The 27988-nt window shown below is 41.9% G+C and overlaps 1 protein-coding gene and 1 long non-coding RNA gene across 3 annotated transcripts; one reads left to right on the top strand and one right to left on the bottom strand.

Annotated features, from left to right (window-relative positions):
• The first annotated feature begins 1453 nt into the window (after window positions 1-1453).
• Window positions 1454-8056, top strand: LOC106004618. Of its 2 annotated transcripts, none has more exons than XR_001177667.2 (3): window positions 1454-1833; window positions 2170-2254; window positions 6660-8056. It is a non-coding gene; the product is annotated as an uncharacterized LOC106004618 (long non-coding RNA). The 2 variants fall into 2 exon arrangements; XR_001177665.2 differs by having other exon boundaries at window positions 1454-2015.
• A 5210-nt stretch (window positions 8057-13266) lies between these two features.
• On the bottom strand, window positions 13267-27541 carry LOC106003452 (zinc finger protein 426). The gene is made up of 7 exons (XM_045084434.1): window positions 27446-27541; window positions 21332-21379; window positions 20767-20852; window positions 20039-20165; window positions 19400-19480; window positions 18162-18244; window positions 13267-17698 (listed from the first exon to the last, which is right to left on the bottom strand). The coding sequence occupies exons 2-7, from the start codon at window positions 21354-21356 to the stop codon at window positions 16430-16432; spliced, it is 1671 nt and encodes a 556-aa protein (XP_044940369.1). The 5' UTR covers window positions 21357-21379; window positions 27446-27541; the 3' UTR covers window positions 13267-16429.
• Window positions 27542-27988: the final 447 nt, after the last annotated feature.

Genomic DNA, 27988 nt, shown 5'->3' with positions numbered 1-27988 from the left:
AAAGTTCTAAAATTGTGCTAGTTGCACAACTCTGGAATTTAATTTAAAAAAAAACATTGAATGTTTAAGTTTCAAATGCACAAATTGTAGGTTATGTGAATTATAAGTCAATAAAGCTATTAAAAAAAAACAAAAAAAATCATGGCATAGCTGTATCATGAAAAGCATAAAAAAAAGTCTTATCTCTGAAGCACCTAGAGCAGTAAGTTGCAACATATATTAGCAGCTCTTACTGGTAAGTGGTACCACAACTGGCCATGTTTTCTGTAGGAAATAAAATAACCAGATCCACTACCCCACACCACATGGTGAAATCAACTCCACGAGGATTAAAAATTCAAATGTCTTTAATAGGGGCACCTGGGAAGCTCAGTCGGTTAAGCGGCTTCCTTCAGCTCCCATGATACCAGTGTCCTGGGATTGAGCCCAGCAGGGGCTCCCTGCTCAACTTGGAACCTGCTTCTCCCTCACCCTCAGTCCTTCTCCCTGTTCCTTCTCTCCCTCTCTCGCTCACTCAAATAAATAAGTCTTTAAAAAAAATGTCTTTAATAAATGTGAGAGGGGCGCCTGGGTGGCTCAGTGGGTTAAAGCCTCTGCCTTTGGCTCAGGTCATGATCCCAGGGTCCTGATCGAGCCCCGCATCGGGCTCTTTGCTCAGCAGGGAGCCTGCTTCCTCCCCTCTCTCTCTGCCTACCTCTCTGCCTACTTGTAATCTCTGTCTGTCAAATAAAATAAATAAAATCTTTAAAAAAAAAATAAAAAATGTGAGAAACAAATTCAGTATATAGTTTGGACATTTAAAGGCTAGAAACAAATTATTTGGGGGCCTCTGGGCAGCTCAGTCGGTTAGACAGCTGCCTTCAGCTCCTGTCCTGGTCTCAGGGTCCTGCGATTGAGCCCCATCTCAGGCTCCCTGCTCACTGCGGAGTCTGCTTCTCCCCACTCATTCTCTCTCTCTCTCTCTCTCAAATCTTAAAATATTTTTTAAAAAATAGATTATTTGGCTACATACATTTAGTATTCTGTACAGCAACACATGAAAAACAACCTAGCAAAATAGTTATAGATGTATAAGACATTTGATAATGCACATGAACAACTCAATAAAATGTCATTAAGATCAGGGCTTAAACATCTTTATTAACTCCGTAAAGGTCATCCACTGAAAACCACAGCAACCACAGAGAACATGATTACTGGAGAAACTTCAGATATATTCCTGAGAAGTGAAGAATGTCCGGTATCAATTGTATTTAAAAATAAATAAATAAAAAGAATTATTATGGCGCGGGGGGACAGATTTGCAGAAAATGCCATTACATTGAAAATCTAAAGGAATCACTTACTGGAGTTTAGCATGGTGCTCAAAGACCTAAAGAAGGGACTGACTGGAGGAGCTAGACCACTTTAAGGATTGGCAAGAACGTTAGATAGGGGAGAATCCTTGTAAAGTGTCCAGGAACAATGGGAGGGGAAGCAGTTCTCCCGAGCTTATTGTGAGGTCGACGCCCCGCACACTCGCCCTTCCAGCTTAAATATTAAGCAGTGCAGACAGGCACTGGGTCTATTCGGCCCTGCAGCCCCGCCCATGGTGCGGGTCCTAACTTCCGCCTAGTCTCTGGATCCCATTCTGTCCCCGCCCCGGGGCCTCGCCCAGCCCTGCCCCCCCCACACCCAGGCGGGAGGAAACCAGCGCTCTCCCGCCTGAGGTGGTCGGACGAGGCTGATGGCCGCCCGCCGGGGCCCGCCCCTTCCGACCTCAGGCGGGAAGCGGAAGTGAGATCACGCAGGCGCCGGGGTCTTTTCCGCCGCTGGTCTGGTTTCGCTTTGGCTGTGAGTGCGCGCCTGCCAGCGTCTGGAGGCTAACACGAGGGAGAGGGAAGGGCCTGGGGGACTGGAAGGTGGCATTTAAAGGACAAGTGTCTCGGGCCTCCCAGGTGCCTGCTTAAAGAGACCTGGCCCGTGCAGAGCCTGGCGGGCTCAGTGAGTGGAGCGAGCCACTCGATCTTGGGGTGGTGAGTTCAGGCCTTACCTTGGGTGTAGGGATGACAAACAAGAGGGCCTCGGGAGTAGCTTCTCAGGAAATAGAAGGGTGCTTCTTGGGGGTCGGTTCATACACTGCTTCCCTCTTCAGGAGCCTGCGAAGCAACTTTTGTTACTTTTCTGCAGGGGGAAAAGAGCTTCATCCGCCGAGTTGGTAGATTCTGGCGGTGCCCTCGCGTCCTCACGGACCACGCGGTTTCGGCGCACTCGGGTGAGCACTGTGGGGGGAGCTGGTTCCCATGGGCCTGTTTTCCTCTTGGATGCAAAGGAATGTTTTATCTGACGGTTTGACTTTATTTTTTGCGCGTTCTTCGCTTCTGATCCATTACGTTCACGTAGAAGTTAATATACTTTCTTTTTTTTTTTTTTTTTTTTTAGATTTTATTTATTTGATAGAGATCACTAGTAGGCAGAGAGGCAGGCAGGCGGGGGGAGGGGGAAGCTTCTCTGCCTACTTGCGATCTCTCAAAGAAATCATCTTTTTTTTAGAAAGTTAGACATAAAATATAGAGAGTTAAAAAACAAACATAAAGGAAGTCTGTGGCAAAATGAAGAAACATAAAGGCAAATTAAATAGAAAACGGAACAGATACAAAATATGAAATGGCGGTTGTCTGAAAAGACACACAAAATGCACACATGTTGAGCAAAGTGTGGCATGGACTTGCCCCTCTGTCAAGGCAAGGGGAAGCACACATCTGTTTGATCGGAGGTTCCAACCAACACCTGTGGGAGCTTCAGCACTTGAACCTGTTCTGAGTTATTTTGTAAAAACTTTGGCATTCCTTTTCTAATCTTTTTAGGTTAAATATGGAAGAGCTAATGATTCTCTTTTTCTCCATTGTCTTGCCCAGAAACCAACAGAATCTATGTGGGGTGTGTATATAGGACACCCTTTTTTTCCCCCCATCTGTTTATTTTCCCATGTCACTTATGAATTGATAAGTCAGTTATTACTTTATTGTCTATCTTCTACGCTAGGAATGTTGGATCTTTTATGTCTGGGACATTTTCCATATATGTAACTGATCTCATGAGTATCTGCCACAGACATAACTTACTATTTACTGAACAGAAGAAAGGAATAAATCCTCAGTAAGAATTGAAATGAACAAGCTTCAAGCTTCCCATCCAAGGAGGCAAGCTCAGTGATATTGACAGAAATGAATTTTTTTTTCCTTTATATACTCAGCCACAGCCTCGACCAGTGCTGTCCAGTAAAAGTATGTGTAGACCATGAACATAATTATTTTCAGTATCTACAATGAACAAAAATGAAAAAGCTAGTATTATTTTGAAGAATATTTTACTTCTTTATTATATAAAGTAGTTACTGCAGTATGCAGTCAGTACCAAAAATTTAGATGCTTTGCATTATTTTCTTCATTCAAAGTTAAAAATTCATTGGACACTAAATTTTAACAGATATGTTTTATTTGTGTTTAGATCATTACAGTTGAATGAATAGATTCACACTTAAAATCTTTTTTAAGGGTTTAAGGGACACCTGGGTGGCTCAGTGGGTTAAGGCCTCTGCCTGCGGCTCAGGTCATGATTTCAGGGTCCTAGGATTGAGCCTGCTTCCTCCTCTCTCTCTGCCTGCCTCTCTGACTATGTGTGTCCGCTCTCTCTCTGTCTGTCAAATAAATAAAAAATATCTTTTAAAAAAATTTTTTTCTTAAGAAAAGGTGGGGAAGGATGCTTGACTGGCTCAGCGGGTAGAGCATGCGATTCTTGATCTCAGGGTTGTGAGTTTGAGCCCCATGTTGGGTGTAGAGATGACTTTAAAATAAAATCGTTAAAAGAAACAGATTCAGATACACAAATTTTTCCACATATGTGTGAGCTCAAAACTCTAATGAGACATCTGATATGTAACAGTCCTCAGTTATTGGCAGTTGATATTAATAATCTCTTGTACGCCATCCTGTTATAGTAGCTTTCATGCATGTCATCTGCACAGAAAAAGTAATTGATCCTGTTGAATTGTTACTAATCAATATTTTTGATTGATTGATTGATTAATATGAACCCCACTTCAAATAACCTGATCTCCAGAGAGATGGAGAAGGCCCTGTCCACTTAACAGTCTTGATCTGCTCTGAAATAATCTTAATTCATATAGTGCAGCATTCCAGCAGATTTCACCCTCAGCTTTGCAGGATGATTGCCTAGAATATGTCCCATAATAAGTCCTTGTTGATGCCCTTTTTCAAAGACACTGCTTTAGGTTCTACCTGCACAATACAGAGTCCTGAAGTCGGAACCTGAGCCACCCAGGCACCCCTGGACAAGAGCTTTTAGACTTGTATTAAGTTTATGTGTTAGAGGCTTCACTGAAGCCAGGAATGAAGTATATCAACCATGAGTGAGTTATCAACAGAGAGAAGAGTGTTTAGCAATGTTTTCTGAAAGGTATATGCAAAACAAACTCCAAAGCCAAAGGAGATATAAGACCAAAGAAGGCAAACAAGTATAGTTTGATGAGAAATGGTTTATTAAGGAGACTCACAGAAGTATGGCTTAGGTAGCCACAAGACAGAAAGATCTCCACAATCCTGTGACTCTAAAGATGTGTTATTATATAGCCTTAGAGGCTGGGAGTACATGCTGGGGTACCATACAAGAGAGGAATGTTTCAGAATGAATGTGTGCCACAGTCCTATCTCTCAGCTTAGGTCATGATCCTGGAGTCCTGGGATCGAGTCCCACATTGCGCTGCCTGCTCAGTGGGAAGTCTGCTTCTCCCTCTGAATCTCTCCCCTCCCATGCTCTCTCTCTTTCTCTCTCAAATAAATAAATAAAATCTTTTTAAATAAATAAATAATAAAAGCTCTTGTCCGGTTTTCTTCTTGCAGCAAACTGCTGAGAAAAGAGATACCTGTAAGCACTGATGAATTTATAAACCAAGGAATGCACACTTTGAGCCTCATCATATAAGCACCTGCCAAAATAACATGTAGTCGCCTTTATGAAATGCAGATACTGGGTTTATTTGGTATTCTCTCATTCTGATAGGCTGTACTTTGTGAGAAAATTCAACAGGGCTCAGAGTGACTCTTCCTTTAGGAAGCTGTGGAAACAGGTCTACCTATAAGGAAATATATGTATCTGGTAGATGTAGCATGTTATTTTTATTGAAGTATCAACTTTTTTCTTACCTAAGAAGAACCTGTTAAACATTCAGTCTTCATCTTTTCTGCTTCTATCCTTGTTTCAAGAAAGAACATGTCCTTAGAAGGAAAACCTAGGAGAAAAGAAAGAAGGCTGAATACCAGAGATGACTGTAATTGCCCCATTTACCTGACTGGAATTCATTCCATTCTAGCTTGAAATTCCCGAATATCTCTGCATTCAAGTTAATCCACATGAACAGACATCGTTGCCATACAGTGCCACAGTGATTCTCAATCAGCTGTAATCAGAGAAGGGCATCATGAGCGATACTGCCCTTGAAGAGAATCATGTTGTTTAATTTCAGAGTCGTTTTTCTCACCAACTTCTTAACATCATTACTAAATTGTTGGGGCACCTAGGTGGCTTAGTGGGTTAAGCCTCTGCCTTCGGCCCATCAGCCTCTCTGCCCAGCAGGGAGCCTGCTTCCCCCATCTCTCTGCCTACCTGTGACCTCTCAGTCAGTCTCTCTCTCTCTCTCTGTTAAATAAATAAATAAATATCTTTTAAAAAAATAAATAGTTGACATAGCCAAACTCTTCAAATCCATTGTACTGGTTTTTGGCATGTTTAATTTTGTAACAAATTCAAATGAACCTCACTATTTTTAACTCCTTTAACCTACATGTATTTTGATAATTTCTTATATTTGTTATTCTCTCTTACTTTCAAACAAAGTGCAGCATAAAACCAAATACTCAGTAATTTGGCAGAATATTTTGGGAAAAAAACCTCCAATAGGATAGAAACACTGAAAGTTTATAAAGTATTTTTTTATTTCCCTTACTTGGAAAAGATTGAGCTTTTCCTTAGCTAGAATATTAGCACGAGTGATAGACATTTGAGATAAGGGACATTTTCCAAAGACAAAACAATTTTTCTAGTGAGATATCCTCAGTGTGATGAATTTGGGGATATACTAAATCTACCTCGAAACTTGTCTCTTCACAATTCCAAGTATTCATTCCCACATATATAAATGGATGTTGAGTTTTGAAAACAATTCCCTGAAACGGACACCTAGGTGGCTCAGTCGGTTAAACATCAGCCTTCTACTCAGGTCATGATCCCAGAGTCCTGGGATTGAGTCCCACATTGGCGTCCTTGCTCAGCGGGGAGCCTGCTTCTCCCTCTGCCTGCTGTTCACCCCACTAGTGCATGCTTGCTCTCTCTCACAAATGAAATCGTTAAAAAAAAAAAAAATTGAAATTCCATGAAACAAAAGGAATCCCTCTAGGATTTTAAAAGATGGCCCACTGTGCTGGCAGAAGGAATCTGTCATCCCACCTGGAAAGAAACGAACAGGGCAGGAGGTATATAAATGCACTGGAAATGGTATGAATCCTAATCAACACTGCAATGCTATTTCTATTTTGATACAGGTAGGGTCAATTAATGACTTAGAAATCTTTGTGAAGCATCATTCATCTATTCTCCTACAGGCAAGAAATCATGTTGAATGGGAAATCTTTGTGAGCAGTGTCAGAAAGACTTGAGTGAATGCTCATACCTTTAGACACAGGAGAACTCCGAATGGAGGGAACACTTTCGAGAGTAAGGAATATGGAAAAGGCTTCCTTTCTCTGCAGGAGAAACCCTGTAGTGGAGACAGACTTCCTGGGTTTAAACAACACAGAAAAAAACATCTGACTCCAAATATTTTGGACTGGAAAACCAACACCCAAGGGAAAACCTTCACGTGCAGTGACAGTGGGAAGGCCTTCTGTGATCAGTCTTACTTCAAAGGACAAATGACAACTCATGATGGAGAAGAAAAAACCTGTGAAAGCAAGGAAGGTGAGACCCGTTCTTCACGAGTGCATGAAGAAACTTCCACTGCTAACAGATTTATGAATGTGAGGAATGTGGTGAAAATATTCCTTGTTGTGCAAACCTTTACATACACATGTGAATTGACAGGAGAGAAGCCCTATAAATGTAAGGGAGTGAGAAGCCTTTGTTACATCTCCCAATTTTAAGAGATATACAACATCTGATACTGAAGAGAGTACCTTTGTATGTAAGAATGTGGAAAGATTTCCTCATGTCTTAATCACACTGGAATAAAGTACTACCAGTGTAAGGAATGTGGGAAAGCCTATACTGCATTCTCAAAACATATGGAACATACTACAAGTTCACACTATGGAGAAGCCTTTTATTTTTATTTATTTTTATTTATTTATTTGTTCTACATACCTAGGAGAGTTAAACACCCAGACAACTTTATTTTCTGTGTTTAAAACTGTTGAAACAATAGCTTATCATTCAGCTACAGATCTGGAGCTGCCTCTTTCATGGAGAAGCCTTTTAAATGTGACAAACAGGAAAGCCTTTACTGCTTCTTCGTGTTTTATTAATCCTCAACTCACAATGGAGAGAAACTGAGGGTAGTCTGTGTGTGGGAAAGCATTTGCCAGTTTCCACTTTATCACTTACATACATACTCACACTGGAGAGAATTACTATGACTAATAAAAGTGGGAGAGCTTTTATTGTTGCCTCAAAAGTAGCACAACCTTTTAAGAATTCATACTGGAGAAAACCCTTATAAATGTAAGGAATGTGGGAAAACCTTCATTAGTTAAAACTGTTGAAACAATAGCTTATCATTCAGTTTTCATTAGTTATTTTTCTCTTGGTAAACATAAAACATTGCACTCTGGAGAAGTACTTCAAATGTAAGGAATGTAGAAAACCCTTCCAAAATTATTCATGTTTTAATCCAATTGAAGGGCGCTTGGGTGGCTCAGTGGGTTAAACCTCTGCCTTCGGCTCAGGTCATGTCAGGGTCCTGGGTGGGAGCCCTGCACTGGGCCCTCTGCTCAGCAGGGAGCCTGCTTGCCTGCCTCTCTGCCTACTTGTGATCTCTGTCTGTCAAATAAATAAAATCTTTTTTAAAAATCCCATTTGAATTCAAACTGAATTAAAACACTATGGATATAAAGAATGTGAGGGGGCGCCTCAGTGGCTCAGTTGTTTGGGTGTCTGACTCGGTTTTGGCTCAGGTCGTGATCTCATGAGTCTTGGGATTGAGCCTCTCATTGGGCTCTGCACTCAGCAGGGCATCTGCTTGGGGCTTCTCTCCCCAATGCCCCCACACCCCTGCTCCTGTATGCTCTCTCAAATACTTTTAAAATCAAGAATCTTATGTCTGTTGACAGGCATTAGTCTTGTGGGTGGTTGTAAGGTCTGTTTTAAACATTTATCATTGTGTCCCAACCTTTTCTGGGGGCATGATGTATCTTTGCCCTGATTGGCCTGGCCAGGCCAGTCTAGTGGCTACACCTTCCATGTTGCATCCCGCCCAAAAGTGGGCCTATATGATTCACACTTTATTGTCCTTACTGTCTTCTACCCACCTGAATACTCTTACTGGATTGACTTGGTCTTAAATTTCAAGCACAGTGCCTCAGGGCATCACTGTTCAAACTGCTCATGGAGTCCATCTACACTGAATCATACTGGCCAGGGTAGGGTATGCAAAACATGTCTCAATTTTGGAAAGAAGACCTTGTGCCCCTCTCGTCGGATCCTATCTCATGGAATCTCAGGATGATGCATGGAATGAGTGGAGAAGAGGTGAGATTACACCTTGTACCAAGAGGCAGCATGAGTACATGCCCTATGAACACACCCCTGCCAACTGGGAAGGCCTTCTATTCAAGCTGTGTATTAGGAGGGTGAGTGAGGACAATGAATGTGCTCTTCCGTTCCTATACCCAACACCACAGCCTGGCAAAACATCCTTACCATCTGGAGCTCAAGCTCCAAGGAGTCGTGGTGATGCGGTCTGGCTCTGTGCTAATCATTCAATCCATGTGCTGTGAAAACAGCCTTAGTGATACAAATTCATACAGCTCTGATGCAGAGCAGTGTTGGGTTGGTTTATGTCATGTGTGGCCATCAGGGCTGCAGCTGCTTGATGACACTTTTTGAGGCTTAATGAAACCATTCTAATAATCCAAATCAAACTTCACACATGTCTTACAGCTTCGGTGGGAATTATCTGTTCACCTTTTTCTCTTGCTCTCATTCACTTTTTTACCTGGGAAGAATGCAAATCCCTGATCACTCTTCCACTGGGCCATTTGTTAGATGTGCCTTTGCAGTGTGGAATCTTGAGAGATGACATCATCTGTCCTGTTAAGATAAAGAGCCTGCTTGCTGACTGATTCAAATAAACCGTGTTCTGCAAGCTCAGCGTTCTTCTCCAGCACCTGGGCCCCTTGGAACCCCTGTGAGACGGGACAATGGAGCCAATTTACACATGCTGATGCTCATGTTACTGGCTATACCATGAGTCAGTTATTGCCCTGGTCTCTAACGTCAGTCTCAGCTACTCTGCCAACACCTGTGAGATAGTGACAGGTTCACCTAACACCTTGGAAGAAAGGAATAATCAAATCACACATTCAAGACTTTTGGAAATGGAAAGCAATTCTAATAGAATCAAGGTTTTCTGGTAGAGGGAGAACAGTGGCGGCCAGGCTGAGTATCTGCAACGCAGTAATGAAATTTCTTCCGCAGGAGGTTTCCTCTCTGAGCAAGAGGGGAATAGTGCCCCTACTCTGCTGCTTCTTCATGAAGTTTGTGAAGTACTGTAGTTACATCAACTTGTTTTTCATTAATTTGTTAATCTTGTGCCCTTTCAATAGTCTCCTTTTACACATACTGTATATGGAGCTTATCTATTTGAAATATTTTAAAATCCTTTGCTTTCATTTGGAACATTAGCCCATAATATGTCATTACTAATAAAAATGGATTTATGTCTCGCATGTCATTTTTCCCAGTATTTATCTCCCCCCTAATTCGTAAACTGCTATGTTGCTCCTATTCCATCAACCCCATATATAGGCCTTTATTTCCCCCTCATTTCTTTTTATATTGGACAAAATGGTAAACTCTTATCACTGGTTCCTTTTTTTTAAAGATTTTATTTATTTATTTGACAGACAGAGATTAGAAGTAGGCAGAGAGGCAGCAGAGAGAGGGGAAGGGAAGCAGACTCCCCGCTGAGCAGAGAGCCCGACTCGGGGCTGGATCCCAGGACCCTGAGATCATGACCTGAGCTGAAGGCAGAGGCTTTAACCCACTGAGCCACCCAGGCCCCCCGGTTCCTTGCTTTCAATGTAATGGCATGACATTTTATAAATCTTTCATGTTTTTTTTCACATAAACACTGACACTGGGGATTCCTGCTTTATTCAGGAATGGTTCTAAAATTTCTCCATTAGGGGCGCCTGGGTACCTTCAGCTCAGGTCATGATCTCAGGGTCCTGGGATTGAGCCCATCGGGCTCTCTATTCAAAAGGGAGACAGCTTCCCCCTCTCTTTCTGCCTGCCTTTCTGCCTACTTGTGATCTCTCTGTGTCAAATAAATAAATACTTTTTAAAGTCTATGGCCATACCACCCTGAATGCACCCAATCTTGTCTGATGTTGGAAAATTGTTTTAAAATGAAAGAAAAAATATATGGGGTGCCTGCGTAGCTCAGTGGGTTAAGGCTCTGCCTTTGGCTCAGGTCCTGGTCTCAGGGCCCTGGGATCGAGCCCTGCATCGGGCTCTCTGCTCAGCAGGGAGCCTGCTTCCTCCTCTCTCTCTGCCTGCTTGTGTTCTCTTTCTCTCTGTCAAATAAATACATAAAATCTTTTTAAAAAACATAAAAATTTTAAAAATATAAAATTACTCCATTAATCATGTTTGCTGTTGTTTTGAATGGAAAACTGTCTTTGCACAGTTAATAAAGATCTTTTAAAACACTGATTTAAAAATTTTTTTTTTTAAGATTCCATTTATTGGGACGCCTGGGTGGCTCAATTGGTTAAGCAGCTGCCTTCGGCTCAGGTCATGATCCCAGCGTCCTGGGATCGAGTCCCACATCGGGCTCCTTGCTCTGCAGGGAGCCTGCTTCTCCCTCTGACTCTGCCTTCCACTCTGTCTGCCTATGCTCGCTCTCGCTCATTCTCTCTCTGACAAATAAATAAATAAAATCTTTTAAAAAAAGAAGATTCCATTTATTTATTTGACAGAGATCACAAGTAGGCAGAGAGGCAGGCAGAGAGAGAGGAGGAAGCAGGCTCCCCACTGAGCAGAGAGCTGGACACGGGGCTCAATCTCAAGATCCTGGGATCATGACCTGAGCCGAAGGTGGAGGCTTTAACCCACTGAGCTACCCAGGTGCCCTGATTTTTAATTTTTTTTTAAGATTTTATTTATTGGACACAAAGAGACAAAGATCAAAAGTAGGTAGAACAGCAGGCAGAGAGAAAGGGAGAAGACAGCTGAGCAGGGAGCCCAATGAGGGACTCAATGCCAGGACCCTGGGATCATGACCTGAGCCCAAGGCAGACAATTAAATGACTGAGCCACCCAGGAGCCCCTAAAACACTGATTTAAAACATATTTATCAAGACTTGTTCATGGGCATCATTAAATGTTTTGTGTGCATCTACTGAATTGATAACCTATTTTGCTACATTAGTTTTTCATGTTTTACTGCACAAATCCTTTGATTTTTATGTAGGCAAAGAAGCATTTTAAAAAATCGTAACTGGATGGGTTCCTGGGTGGCACAGTTAGTTAGTTGGCCATCCAGCTCTTGGTCTCAGCTCAGGTCCTGATCTCAGGGTCATGGGATTGAGCTGAGTTGGGCTCTGCACTCAGCACAGAGTCTGCTTGGGACTCTCTCCCTTTGCTCCCCCAGTCCACGTGTGGGCTCTCTCGTAAATAAATTTTAAAAAATAAAAGTTGTATCTGCATTTCCTAACTTGCTTTAAAAAGTCCTTTGAAACTCTCAATTATATACGCATTTTATAGTTTACTTCTTAAATATAATCTATTTAAAAACACCGACCTCTTTAATCCTCATAGGATATATTTTAACATATGAGGTGAGTAGTGGATCCAATCCCTCTTTCTCCCAGAAAAGATGGCCAATTGATTAAGTACCAATCATAAATTATTTTTGACCTACAGATACAAAACTCCGACTTTATTATAAACTCCTGCACTAGTATTGCATTTGCTTATGCTCCTATCCATTTTGATTAGTGTTTTAAGTCTTAATATTTTGTGGTAAATATAAGAAGGTTGGTAATGTTACATTTACCACAGTAGGTGCTCAGCTTAAGGTACTTCCATTGATGATATCATGTTTGCCTAATTCTTGTGATCGTTGCCTATTTCTGTATGTTTGAGTAATCACTCTTCCAGTCTTTAGTGCCACATCAGTACAGAAAAGCCCTTCATCTGTCAGCTCAACTTAGGCTACTTAATGGTCTGCTGGCCATGTCTGCAGGCAACTGGGCTTGTCATTTGTGTCTCTGTAATTAAACAAATGTCTTTCAGACTGTATAGACTGTTTTCATGGATAAAAACAATCTCATGTCATGTCTCTGGGGTGATGGGTTTTGCTTCTGGAATCATAGTCAAGTGGGAGGGATTGAGACCAGACCTGGCTGCTGCCAGCTCTGCATTGAGTCTGTGGTACACAATCCTGTTACCAAAGCAAATGACTTTGTCTTCACCCTGGTCAGAAGAGACATCTCTCCAGGACCTTAATCAGTAGGGCTGACACTAGGACAAGGTACTAATTCAGGATCCAAAGATAGCAGTAGTATTTCTGGTTATGTGGATAGGTAGGGCTCATAACACATCACTTGGCAGGCATAAATGGCCTCAAACCACAACTGAAAGGGATTGGAGCCAAGTCACAAGGCTAACTTAGGGTTCACCTCCATGACCCAAATTCTGCAGGCCTGCCTCAGAGAGGGGACTGAAGGGCAAGACTTCTTCTGGGTGGGCAGGATTCCTCCTATATTGTGGCTCAGTGTCTGGAGCCGGGTTGTGGGCTGCTTCAAGATTGGCAGGGAGACCAAAGTGAGCAGACCCACCTCGAGGAACCAGTTGGACACAAGTCCTTCTGGATTCCTTTGTGGTCTAGACTGTTGAGGGCCAATATTAAAATATTTCTCTAAAAACTAACAAGTCATCAATTACATTATGGAATTAAAGGATATTACCAGAAAGAAATCTCACAATCTCTTTCCACTGTCACTTTTTTATTGTGTTTAAATACATATAACAATATTAACCATTTTAAACACTTAGGTGTACAGTTCTAATCAGTTGGCATCAAGTACACTGGTTTTTGTGCAACCATTACCACTGTCCATTTCCAGATGTTTTCATATTCCCAAACAAATACTCTATCCATGAAACATTCATTGTTTTTGTTCTTTCTTCCACCAGTCATGCACTGATAAAGTAGTTTCCACCTGGGTCTTGTTGGCAGTAACAGAAAATAAAGGTGCAATTAAACAAAGATAATAAAGGAAAGGGGGGATGAAAGAAAGAGGACAGAAGGCAAAGAAGAGGCAATATATCAGATTTACCCTATGCAATATACCACATAAAAACACCTAAGCAAACTACCACTTAAATCTAGATTCCTACACACCGGAAGTTCAAAATTATGTCTCTGTGTCCAGGGTATAATCCATTGCAATCACAAACTTTTATGAAAAATGGGGTAAATGAGAAAGTATCTCCAAGAATTCCATCAAATTATATACATAAAACAGTAGTTTTTATATGGCAAGTGCTTCAATTACAACTGTAGTACCCTTCTCATTCCACTTATATGAAAAAAAAAAAAAACACCAAAGTAAATGAATGCAAATATCAACATTTCAGAGGATGATTTTTGAGAAAACCATGCCACATTTGATGTGGTACTTCATATCTAATGTTGGACATCTGAGGAATGGCTATAGGAAATCTGACCAGGACAGAAATCTGGTGCTCTAATTAGGGAAGAAAGGTAACAATGTAGTTACTGAAGAGGTTGTTGAGAAGCAAAGACAAATAGAAGCAAGTCATAGGTGCTATGGGAATAGAGTAAAATAAATATATCCATTATGAGAGAATAATAACCAAAAAACTTAAATTCACAATATTTGCATTTGGGGCCCATAATGTCCTCTTGGCTCTGAGGCCAGCATCCCATCATGGACCATCATCTCTCCCAGGCGGAGAACTCAGGACCCCATCACATCCTTGCTTCCCAGGCTGTCAATGAAGGAGTTCAGCATGGGTGTGACCACAGTGCATGTCACTGAGGTAATCAAGCTTCTCTGGTTAGAATGGCTCCAGCAGAACTGAGCTAGAATGCCACAGGCTTTTCCCACAGGAAAAGGAGATCACAGAGTAGTGAGACCCACAGGTGGAAAATGTTTCATGTTTCCCCATATAAAAGACATTAAGGGGGAGACAATCCGAGAGTATGAAAAGAGGATCCTGGTGAGACAGAAGTCAGCTACCATCATTACTGGAACATATAGATGTTACTGATGAGGGTATCAGATTGTGGGAATTAGGACTTGTGGGTTTTTGAGATAACATCACTTAAGGCCAGTGTATTATATATTGCAATATACACAATGCAGTTAAGACTACACCCATACTCAGGAGACTCATTTCATATCCCTATCTCAATCAAACACAAACATACAGGAATGTACCCATGTCAATTCTTTTTAAGTAGGCTCCATGCCCTGCCTGGAGCCCGATGCAGGGACTGAATTTACAACCCTGAGATTGAGACCTGAGCTGAAATTAAAAGTTGGACATTTAACTGACTGAACCACACAGGTGCCCCTATCCAGGTCACGTCTGATCAGAAATTATCATTAAACCTGATTGGCTGGAGTGTATTCCACTGTTCTGATTAAGCTAGAAGGGAAGTGACAGTAAGCTGCTGTAGCCTCCAAGGCCACCCATGACATAACTAAAGGCTGCTCAAGTATTACAAGTATATGAATGTGTTAACTCAAAATTAAACCAAGGTTTTGATAGATTCTGTGTCTCTGCCCAAAGGCCACTTGCAAGAACTGCCAGTGGGACATCAAATATGACAAGAGTATCAGGACCTGTCCTATTCACAAGGTTTCCCACCTCACAGCATCTGAAGTGATGTAAACAAATCAGCACGTCACATGCCAGGTGCAGCTGTTTCGGAACACAAAGGACATAACTGTTCTTCCAGGCCTTGGTGATTTGGGAACTAAGAGAACATTCTGTTATTAGCCTCACCGTGTTCTGCCCAAGGTTAAAGGTATTTTCTAACCTAGTACTAGGTGTGCTGCTCTCTTCCGAGAGCTATGAGACCAGGGTATATAACCTCACTGTTAATTCTTAAGTCTTTCCTAACCCAGAAAGAGCAGGTATGAGAGAGAACATTTTCAGGAAATTTAGAGACTTATGTCCTCCCCCTTCACCAGCATGAGGCACTGCAGACGGACTATGAGCACTGAACTGATACACATGCTCACCATCTTCACAGTATTAGACAACTAGAGGATCCAGGTGGCTTGCACAACAGTGAGTCTAACGGTGGTAGTCCCACGTGGGGGTAGGCTGAAAACCAGGTACTAGAAACTAGACTGGCACTAGTTTAGTTTAGTTTGAGCACTGCTCTCAAGGGCAGAAAGCCAGACCATTCCCACAAATGATCAGGGCAGAGTGACACACGTTCAAAATAGATCCATGAAGTCAGCCTATAAACGGGCCCCACACAGCTCTTACATTGAACTTCACTGTGTTCCTCCAACATGGTTTGTGGGACACTGATTGCTTAACTTTCCCACATTGCTTAACTTCATAGGCATCTAACTAGTGAGTTCTTTCACATATACAACGGGACACCTGTAGACCTTTCCACATTCCTCATATTCATAGTTTCCCTCGAATGTGGGCTGTTTAGTTTTTTGAAATGCACTGGAATAACAGACCTTGTCACTCTTATTACATACATTAAGTCTTCAATCTCTTCTGCGCTTTAAGGTGTTAAGTCATGACTTCAATGTTAAGTTTTTCTCACATTCCTTACGTTCAAGGGGTTGCTCTCTGGTATCAATTTTTACAATTTTACAGGTTGAGGCAACAGTAAAGGCTTTTCCTTGGTGTTTACATTCATAGGGTTTATCTCCAGTGTGACTTCAAATGTGGAAGTAGTGAAGGCTTTCCCACAGTCCATTAACAGTCATAGGGTCACTCTGTACTTTGAATCCGTGTATGTTTATGAAGGTTGGAAGACCAAGTGAAGCCTTTCCCATATTCCTTACATAGGGTTTCTATCCAGTGTGAATACTTAAATGTCAAATCAGGAGAGCACTAGTGAAAGCCCACAGTACTTAAGTTCATAGGATTACTCTCTAGAGTGATTTCTCAAGTGGCTATTAAAATACAAGAAAGTCCTAAAGGCTTCCCCGCATTCACCACATTGAAAGGGTTTCTCTCCAGTATGAGGTCTCAAACGTTCCTTAAGATAGGAGGGATTACTGAAGGCTTTCTCACATTCACCACATTCAAAGGGCTTCTCTCCACTATGAGTTCGTAGATGTTTTTTAAGGACTGAGGGCCAAACAAAAGCTTTCCCACATTCCTTACATTGATAGGGTTTCTCTCCAGTGTGAATTCTCAAATGTACACTAAGCCGTGAGGAATTAGTAAAGGCTTTCCCACACTCCTTACACTTATAGGGCTTCTCTCCAGTGTGAATTCTCAGATGTTCATTAAGAATTGAGGAACTACTGAGGGCTTTCCCACATTCCTTACATTTATAGGGCTTCTCACCACTGTGAGTTTGAACATGTTTCCGAAGGACTGACAGCCAAGCGAAGTGTTTCCCACATTCCTTACATTTATAGGGCTTCTCTCCAGTGTGAATTCTCAAATGCTCATTAAGAACTGAAGAACGACTGACGGCTTTTCCACATTCCTTACATTTATAGGGCTTCTCACCACTGTGAGTACGAACATGTTTACGAAGGAGTGAGGGCCACTGGAAGTGTTTCCCACATTCTTTACATCGATAGGGTTTCTCTCCAGTGTGAATTCGCAAATGCACATAAAGGCGTGAGGATGTAGTGAAGGCTTTCCTACATTCACTACATTCAAAGGGTTTTCTTCCACCATGAAGTCGAATGATACGATTATCGAGGCACTTGGAATCTGCGTAAGACTTCCCACACTGTTTACCTTCATGGGGTTCGTGAGCAGCCTGTGTCTGTACATGCTCCTTTTGGCCTGCTGAGAAAACTGAAGCTTTTATAAATGGCTTCCATTCACTGAAATCTCTTCCACTGTGAGTTCTCCTATGTGCCTGAAAGTGTGAACGACTAATGAAAGTTTTCCCACAGTCACTGCATTCCAAAGTCTTATCGGCCACGCTGGTTCTCTCACGCACTGCATGTGGAGTCCGCCTGTAGACTTTACCACACTGATTAAACTCAGAAAGTTTCTCTTTAGTAGAGTTTTTCTTCTGCAGATTAAGGAGGCCACTGTGATACTGATTACACTCAAAACTATTCCCTCGACTTTGAGTTCTCATATGTATCTTAAGGTTTAAATGTTTATTCAAGACTTTTCCACCTTGCTCACAGCCAGAGAGTTCTGCTCCATGGTGGTTCCTCTCCTGTTGATGGAAGGGATGAAAGATGATGACAGGATTTTCAGACTGATGATAAATTTCAACCTTACAATGCAAGAAACATGGTGATGATATGACTCTTAGCATTTTCATTACATAAATACAGGTCCTGTTGATTTCTTTCAAGTTAAGCCAGGGAACCTGTCTGCCAAAAACTGATGCCATCTACTCTTAAGATCATTCCATTAAAATTTCACGAAAATATTTAAAGATTCAATCACAAGTTATATATCTGGGAATGTGTACCTGTGGCATCTAGAGAGCAACAATTTTCAAGATAGATTTGGATTATAAATGCCAAGTCGTCATATTCAGATTATCTCCAAATTACTCTATCTTTGGTGAATGCCAATTGTCTCAAGTATCTAACACTTGCACTGAATTTTATAACAGGACCACCAATCTTTTTTGAATGTGGAATATAAGAAATATCACATATCAATCTTACTTTCTGTATTCCAATGGCTGTTTTTCCTCCAAAAAATTCTTGGTGAGATGCTGATCCTTTCGTTTGAGGCTGTGTTTCCCATTCTAAAGTAAAATAAAACACAAATTTAAATATTTGCAGGAAGAAATCATAGGCTAAACAATTTTCTTTCTCCTTTTTTTTAAGATTTTATTTATTTGGGGGCACCTGGGTGGCTCAGTGGGTTAAGCCGCTGCCTTCGGCTCGGGTCATGATCTCAGGGTCCTGGGATCGAGTCCCGCATCGGGCTCTCTGCTCAGCAGGGAGCCTGCTTCCCTCTCTCTCTCTCTCTCTGCCTGCCTCTCTGTCTACTGTGATCTCTCTCTGTCAAATAAATAAATAAAATCTTTAAAAAAAAAAAAAAAGATTTTATTTATTTGGGCACCTGGGTGGCTCAGTCAGTTAAGTGTCTGCATTTGGCTCAGGTCATTATCCCAGAGTCCTGGGATCAAGTCCCATGTCAGGCTCTCTGCTCAGCAGGGAGCCTGCTTTCTCCTTCTCCCTCTGCCTGCAGCTCTCCCTGCTTATGCTCTCTCTCTCTGCCAAATAAATAAATAAAATCTTTAAAAAAAAAAAAGATTTTATTTATTTGACAGAGAGAGAGAGACAGCAAGAGAGAGAGAGAATACAAGCAGGGGGAATGGAAGAGGGAGAAACAGGCTTCCTGCTGAGCAGGGAGCCCTCTGTGGGGTTCAATTCCAGGACCCTGGGATTATGATATGAGCCAAAGGCAGATGCTTAATGACTGAGCCACCGAGGCACCACTGAACAATTTTAAATTAAGACTCACTTTTCTTTATTTTCCTATCAAAAATGGTGAAATAACAAGAAAAAAAAACACCTGTTTTTTTATGGGCAATATATGACAATGAGTGTGTAGGGACAGACTTCAGAGGCTTACTAAAAAATAATTTTCTGAAAATCAAACAAGATGTCAAACAATAACAAAATATTATCAAGGTAATATATTATTACCAAGTAGACATGTGAAAAATACCTGGACAAGGAGGATACACCAAAATGATAAAGAATCAGAACAGGTCATTTGTGAGATCATAGGAATTTTAAGTAAAAGACTGAAGGAACCTGAAGATATCCCAAACATCAGAGGTAAATGGTTTCATCCCTCTGAGACCAATGTATCTTAAAATTTAACATATCAAAGTTGCAAAGATGCCATCCTTCAGAATGACCAGTTAGGACTGTTAACAAGCACTCACCTTGGAAAACTCCCTTCTCCACTGTCCTCAGCTCTTGTTGTTCCAACCAAGCAATCAGCTTAGGTTTCGATAGTTGATACTCTGTCCACAGGAAAAGGTACATTAAGAGGAGAGGCTCATGCAAGAGAAGACAAAGCCTCCAATAAATCTAGAACTATATTTCTAATGAAAGCCATGAAATTATCCCCAAAGGACCAAGAGAGGCAAGTACTCCCCTTCTGTGACAAGAGATAAGTTATCTCTTGACACCTGAAAGCCAATTTTGAATGTATATACATATTTACAGAGCATATAGGTACTCAAATAGGAAATTAAGATGATGAAAGATCTTCATTCTGATGGGGAAACCACTAGAGGAGTGGTCCTCAAACACTGGAGTGCATCACAATCAGCAGGATGGCTTACTGAAACACAGAAGATGGGGCGACAACCCCAGCTTTATAATTCGGAATGTCAGAAGTGGAGTCTAAGAATGTAAATTCCAAACAGAGGGGCACATTGACAGAACACACATTGCAGAGGATAACCCTTTAGTGCAGGGACTATGTATCTCTTTTTTCCAATTATGTTCAGAGGGCATCACCAAGGCTGGAAACACAGTAAGCATATGACACACATCTGGAATGTTGGCAGACTTACCTACTGCGACCAGGTTCTGGTAGTTCTCCAGCATCACTTTTCTGTATAGGTTTCTCTGAGTAAGGTCCAGTAACAGCCACTCCTCCTGGGTGAAGTCCACTGCCACATCCTCGAAGGTCACTGCACTCTAAACCATCACACCCATGTTGGCTTGAGACAAAAAACATCTCCACCAACGTTCACGGGAGAATGAGGACAGGAGATTGAATACCTATGCAGGTCTAGATTTCTCTTTATCCTCCCACGGTTCTGTGGTCCTAGGTCCTCTTCTTCCCATCTAAACTCACTCACTGCTCATCTCCACTCATATGGCTTTAATGGCACCTTTTAAGCTTATCTCAGAAAAACCAGAGTAGGAGTTCTTATTTCTCTCCATTGCAGTAGACTTCTAAGCACACTAAAGATCCTTGATAAACAGCACAGAATGACTAAATTCATTGAAAAAGATACTTACACCCTCCTTACCACGTCAGAACACATAGCAAGGTAGAAATATGTACCTGTTATCCATGAGGTTCACAGGTGATTAGTGAAATACTAAGATTATTTTCAGAGTAATCCCTTTTCAATATGAGTGTCCCCTTCCAGGGAAAATGCAACTGGGGACTCAGTCCTTGTACGGGGTTTATTTGCTTTAGGAAGCTCAGAACACAGATGTCCTAGAAGGAATGTATCCACCTGGTGGATGTAAGTATGGTATTCCGTTGATTCATATGCTTTTTTATTACCTGTTGATAATTTTTCAGCCAGACAGCCACCATCCTTTCTACCTCTGTTTTTTCCTCAGGCAGATAAAAAGGATCTCTAGAAAGATCTGGGAGGAAAAAAAAAAGAATGCAGCATGACCAGAATCACCTACCTGAAACATCATTCCATCCTAGTTTGAGATTTCCATATATTCCTGTACACTCAAGAAATCTCACAGAAATACACACTACTGCCATAAAATATCAGAGTAGCCCTCCCTCACCCAGAGCCATAAAAGGGACATGCTAGACATACCACACACAAGAAAAGGGGTCATCGCCTTATTTTACAGATATGGAAACCCAGTCCCTGGGAAATCCAATTCTTTATTTGTCCAAGATAATAAAATTCATCTATGGGATTATGCAGCACCAAGTCCCAAAGCATACACACCAGGAAGCTGACTTAGGTAACAGCATTCTCTGGCCTATTTCAGCTCTTTCTAAATGAACCGGCAGCCTGACTGCCTAGACCCAGATGCTGCCCTATACTGTGTAGAGGTGACCTTTAAGAATCATCTGAAAATGAGAATCAACAATGACTTACCATGGGTCAGATCAATGGCTGCCATCCTGGGAGAGTGATGAAATATGCCTGATGAGAAATTTGATGCCAAGATCACTTGAGTGCAACTTAAAAATCTGAGTAAATATGGCAGACTTCATTATTCTTGGCACAGTGTTATCCAGAGTATCTTTCATTCATATCAATCATCAATCAGTAAGCATTACTAATCCATTATCAAACATCATACATTAGCTCTCTCTCAGTAGAGGTATATGGGAAATTCACTAAAAATGTTATAACCTTTGGCATGAAAGTCAGTAATAGCTATTACCATTTCCTTACAACAGACATATGACAGATATCTGTCTTACTAGGAGCTGTATGTGTATCCGCTCACCTAATTGTTGTAACAACCCTTTACAGTAGGTATCATCTGCTCTATTTAATAGCTGATAAAGCTAGATTCACAGAACACTAATCACTGGTCCAATACTATCCAATTATGAAAAAAAAGAGATCCACAATTGAATGTAGACAGGCTTCTCTCAAATGTTTGAGATCCTGAGGTTCTTATTCCCCAATATGAGCAAACGTCATTCTAGACCTGCCTTGTCCATTCTGGTAGCCAGCAGCCACATGTGCCATTGAATAATTGATACGCAGTTAGCAAAAACAGGATTTTAGATTTTATTTATTTTTAATTAAATTTTAAATTTTAAACTTTTTGCAGGTTTATTAGAGAACTTAAATGTTTCCATAAACTTAAATACATCTTTCTCAACTATATTTATTATGTGATCCAAACACATAAAATACATCTGATGAAAATTTTGTGTCCAGTGAATTCTGAATACTTAGTATGATGAGAAGAATTTAAAATACCTCAATTCTTATACGGAGTTCCATGATGAAATATATTCAATAGATGGGATAAAGTATATTATTACATAAGATTTCCTTCTTTTTTGTTTATTGCAGTTACAGAAAAGCTTTAATCATATACTTGGCCTGCACATTATATTTCCATTCACCAGCACTGGCCTAGAATACTGCTGGATATTATGAAGAGGAACAAAATGAAGCGTTTAATTTGGTAACACCCTTGAGCTTCGCTTCATGGAGCTGCGAGTGGCTCGGAGCCCTGCACCTCCTTTTAATTTATCTAATAGGCTTATTCCTTCCTTCTTTCCACAAATAATTAAGAAATTGTGGCCCTGTCCTAGGCATTATGCAGAAAACGGTGAAATATACAGAAAATGTCCCAAGGGACAAGATATTCAGTTATTAATGGACACATCCGTTTATTGGTGCTTCTGAAGCAAAAACTCAAATAGATGAAAAAATAAAGAGTATCTTATATACAAATACAAATGTATACACAAATATTTTGGTTTGCTTCTTGGGTAATATGACAGGAAAAAGGGAAGGCGGTTCTAAATAGGATCCAAAATTTTAAGAAAAATAATGCTGGAAGGATTTTAGAAAACTCAATAGACTCTCCAAGTATTCAACAGCCTCTGGAGGGTCTTGACTGAGGCTCAAAGCAATCAAAGTCTGACCCTCGCCCTGGCAAAGGAGCAATGCCCAATCAGCCTGTCCTTCACAGTGATCTATTTTTAGGAGTCTTTCCAGAACTTCCTTATTATTATAACTTCTGTTTTTCACCAAGCTTTTATTTTTAGTTCTTTCTTAATAAGGCTTCCTTCTATCTTTTAACCTGATAGAGTTTAAAGGACAACTCCTATGTTGAACATTATTGACTCTCTTTAATAAACTGAAAAGAGAACAGCAGCCCAAATGCTATCTACAGAGTAGTAGAGTATCTATAGAGATGTGGGGGTTGATTTCATCAAATCTTTGTCTGAAGCCAGATGCCGAGCTCCTTGAAAGACACTCAGCTGCATTATGAGCGCTATCACTTGGAAGATGTAAACAGAAGCACTTGCCTTGGGAATCCAAGTGAATGCAAGGCTTAGCTGTTACCTCAGTAATGATTACAAAGACTGTGGTGAGAGACAGAGTCTTATGACTAGAGTTGCACAGAAAATGGCATGCTCGTATCAAGGTCTGATCATCACAAAGCCTCAAGACAACTCTTAAAAAGGACATTTTTTGTGGCCATAGGACTGACACCGCTGAAAATCAAACATGAAATTTAACTGCACAGGTAAAATTACAACCACAATTAGAGTGTCTATATCAACTAGTTGTTCATGTGAAAATTAGGGCACTGATAAGGGCAGAATGAGATTTGAAAACGAATGGGGACACTGAGACCAAGATGAAAGTCACAATCTTGAATCCACAAGACACCAACTCTCCCTCATCAGGAAGTCTCCTGCCCTCTGGTTTCTGAGATGAGCCTTCCTCTGCTTAAAAATACCGAAGAACTCTCACTTGGGGCGAAAGTCTTAGAAGGAAATGCTCCTTCTCTTCAAGATCCACCCAAAATACCTGCTACTGCCTCTAGTGACATAATGAATTCATAGTGCAGGGTAACAGGGATACAAGTCAATGCAAGATAAAATAGCTTGTACAACAGAACAGTTCCAACTAGTATAATATGTAGAAGAAACCTGAGTACCCTGTCGGGGAATAAACTGTAAGCATGCCAGACCCTTAAGTGTGGATATAACAATAAACTGGGCCAAATTCATTGACATGGGAGCACTTATAATAATGACAGTCTGGGTTTAATATATACTACCTCATGGATGCAGGGAAAGCTCTAACAGCTTACTTGCTTGGATGGTACCATAGACTCAATGGTGACCCACAGTAACAAGTTCACATGTCAGAAATTCCACCATAAAATGTGAAGGGGCAAATCCCAGAGAGAGAGCAATGTGACATTGGATTTATCCTGTGTGATACACAGCCCCACTCCCCACTCTATGTTGAGAGAACAGAAGGGTCTCCACAAGGGTACAGAAAACAGGTAAGTAGATGGCCTCCATCCTAGAAGCCTCTGTGGTTATTCTCCATGATAGGTGAGGTACAACTGTTGGGGCTATACGATCACTGAGTTCCCTGATTTCAGTGGGGATGATGCGAAGCCAGAGAGGCAGAAATCAAGTAGGCAGCACTTAATTGCCACAGAAAAAGTAGGCATGTGAACTGTCAAGAGCAGTGGGAATGAAACAGGAATCAGAGTGCTCTGGCCTGCAGAAATCACTAGCGGTGGCTAACTGAGCCCAGCCTAACTGGTCCCTTGCAATGAAACAGATATGCAGCCTGTTCTAGCAGAGCTCAACAAACCTGCTTTACCAGTCCATACAGTACATTGCGGGCACAGCAGGCCAAATACTGTCTGTGCTATATAAACTCAAGTCTGTCTCTGTGGTTTCAAAGAAGCCATAGAAAATATGTAAACCAGGGGCACGTGGGTGGCTCAGTAGTTAAGCATCTGCCTTTGGCTCAGGTCATGGTCCCACGGTCCTGGGATTGAGCCCTGCATCAGGCTCCCTTGCTCGGCGGGGAGCCTGCTTCTCCTTCTGCCTGCTTCTCCCTCTGCTTGTGCTCTCTCTCTATCAAACAAATGAGTAAAATATTTTTTTAAAAATGTAAACCAATGAATATGGTTAAGTTTGTCTAAAGCTGTATTTACAGAAAAAGGTGGAGAGCCAGATTTGGTCCAGGGTTCAGTTTGCCAACCTATGTACTAGAATTTGATTTGATGTCTATAACTAGAAACCTCAAGTACAGTAACCAAAACTCAGATTTGACTGACCACTGTGGAAAATCACAGCCACCTACCCAACTTCAAGACATAGGCCATATCACAAACTTGGGACTCCTTCAGCAAAGGAAGGATCTTGCATCATCACCACTAGTCACACTATAAACCTTCCTACAGGCTCTTCATAAAAGGATGTACAGTCATTTACAAGTGACTATGCATGGGGGAAAAGGAAATATTCAGACAGTCTCTAAGAAGACAATAATTCCTGAGGATCCAAAATATCATTCTGGCACACCACCAAAGCAGAGACTTAGGAGGTGATTTTTTTTTTTTTAATCTTAACCTTCAGTGAACGCAGACTGGATCCAGCTGTAGCAAGCACCCACCCTGTGTTTATTTATTTCCCTAAAACCTAAATATATAATTGGAATTTTTGGCAACTAGCAGAATTTTCTTATCTCTGACCCATAGGGTAAGGACCATTATGGTAGGAAAAGCTGAAAGGAGTATCCTGAAATTCCCCACCACTGGACAATATAATCCAGAAACAATACCAACATTGCAGGAGGAGATACAAAGATTAATGCTTCAAAAGATTAGTTGCATCTATATCCTTCCCGTTTTCATTAATACACAAGTTATTACAGGATAACTTTACAATTTAGTCTTTAGGTAACTGATTTTTGTGAGATTATAACTAAATTTGAGCAGTAGTTACTATGGACCATGAGGGAGATAACATACTTGATGTACATTATAACTCCTTTTTTAAAAAGATTTTATTTATTTATTTGACACACAGAGAGAGATCACAAGTAGGCAGAGATGCAGGCAGAGAGAGAGAGAGGAGGAAGCAGAGAGCCTGATGTGGGGCTCGATCCCAGGACCCTGGGATCATGACCTGAGCTGAAGGCAGAGGCTTTAACCCACTGAGCCACCCAGGCGGCCCTCTCCTCTTTGATTTTGTCAGCAACTAGCGGCGGAACCTGGTCTGTTTTAGAGCCCCAGAAACAGGTGCTCTTGCACCCCTGAGCCCCCCGTTACATTACTACCTTGGCCTTTTCTGACACAAAGTCTACCAACCTCTATACCAGACCCAATGACCATATTACAAAATTACAAGATGAACAAAGCATTTAAACACATCATGGAAATAAAATCACGAATATCAAAAGTATGAGTTTCTCAAAAAACATGTGACTCTTCCAAGTCAGTATTCTGAAGAAACAATAGCTCTGCTTTAGCTTAAAAGTGACTAAGAGACATAAACATATATATTGTCACATATAAACCTTAACTGAGTCCTAGATCCAAAAATGTCCAAAAACATTTTAAGACAATGTATAGGATTTTATTTTCACGGAGCAGGTATCAGTTAACATTTTTAATTTTCTGGGGTGAAATCAATGTATTATCGTTTTAGTAGCGAAATGTCCTTATACTTAGGAGATACATCACCGGTCTTTTTTTTTTTTTTTAACTTTTTAAAAAGTTTTATTTATTTATTTGACAGAAAGAGCGAGCACAAGCAGGGGGAGTAGCAGGCAGAGGCAGAGGGAGAAGGAGACTCCCTGTTCTCTGGGGCTCGATCGCAGGACCCCGGGATCATGACCTGAACCGAAGACAGACGCTCAACCAACTAACTGAGCCACCCAGGCGCCAACACTACCGAGTATTTAAAGGTCAAGTATCACGCCTGCAACTTCCTTTTTACTCTCAATACATGTCGTGATCCAGAGAGCGCAACCATGCAAAATGCGAAAATGGGCGAACCTACTTCGACCACATTCATAGCAGTAGTATTTACATTTCCTTTAGGGTAAGATCTTTGGAAACAAAAATGTCGGGAAAATACACGTCCTGTAATTGTGAAATTCAATTATTTAAAAGTGGGGTAATAAAGCCTCCATTCTCTTCTCCAGGGGTCCCCTAGTTTGAAACCTGGTGGGGATGGACGGGTTCAGGAGGGAAGGATGTTAAGGTAGGTGAAATCTGCTTCTCTGTAGCACACTTGTGGTGCACGCGTGTATCACTGGCTTCTGAAACATGCCCACTACTGACGTCCGAGAAAACAAAATACCTTCCGACTAAGACACGGTGCGTCCAAAATAAAGGACGAGCGTGACAAAGCCACATTCTCTTCCGCACGAAAAGAAAACGCAAGCCCTTGTGAACCAGCTTTCCCAATGCTCACCAGTCAGGTCCCCGAGGAGGCGGAGTCTGGGTCACTCCCAACAGCTGAAATTCTTTACCTCCTTGAGAAAAGTCACAAAGGCGGCCTGCGCAGTGGACACAAAAGACCCCAAGGCAGCGGCCTCACAGCAGGTCCACAACGGCTCGGGGCGGGAACCGCCGGCCTCAATGGCGGATGCGCACCGCGCGGCTCGGCCCCTCAGCGGGCCCATCCGCGACCCTGACTAAGCCCGTCCCTGCGTTCCCGCCTCCTTCACTCCCCTTCACGCCGCCCTTACCACAGCCAGCCCACAGCTCACCACTACCATCCCCAAGCGCTGAATGCGGTCCAGAGGAAGCAGCCGGAAGAGACCCCGGCGGGCGTGTGACGCCACTTCCGCTTCCTGCCGAGGGGGCGGGGCTTCCACTTCAGACCGCAGAACTGTGACTCCCTCATTCGCCGGCTGAATGGCGGTACGGGCTGCGCTAGGTTTGAGGCCGGGATGCGGCCGGGAGGACACGGCGAGGGCTGGACCCAGGTACGTGGGCGCGGCTGCGGGCGGACGGCGGGACCCGTGCGCTGAGTGGGCCGGGGTGGCGTGGGGCGAGCCCCAGCTGCAGTTTGCGCGGTGGGAGGACACCCCTGGGCAAACCCAAGGGCCTGCTCAGTGAAAGGTTTCGTGTCTCCCTCCCCGCAGTTCCTAGAGCCTGTACGGTCGTCGTTCCTTATCGATAAGCCCGAGAACCCAGCGGTCCATCCCATTTTTAGGCCTTTATTTTGAGTGTTATTGGGTGGCGTTTTTGCAGTAAATAGAGCTCTTTTTTAACACGATTGGGTGATC

The sequence above is a fragment of the Mustela putorius genome, unplaced genomic scaffold (assembly GCF_011764305.1).
Source record: "Mustela putorius furo isolate JIRA1106 unplaced genomic scaffold, ASM1176430v1.1 tig00000095_pilon_pilon_pilon, whole genome shotgun sequence".
Classification (NCBI taxonomy): Eukaryota; Metazoa; Chordata; class Mammalia; order Carnivora; family Mustelidae; genus Mustela; species Mustela putorius.
Note: the sequence above shows the minus strand (reverse complement) of the source record. Positions and strands in the feature narration are given on the sequence as shown.

Coding starts and splice junctions, on each gene's coding strand:
- LOC106003452 (XM_045084434.1), bottom strand. CDS start 21,356: ATGGCAGCCATTGATCTGACCCATG. Junction 20,853..21,331: donor AGCCATTGATCTGACCCATG/GTAAGTCATTGT, acceptor TTTTCCTCCCAG/ATCTTTCTAGAGATCCTTTT. Junction 17,699..18,161: donor CAGCCATTGGAATACAGAAA/GTAAGATTGATA, acceptor TTCCATCAACAG/GAGAGGAACCACCATGGAGC.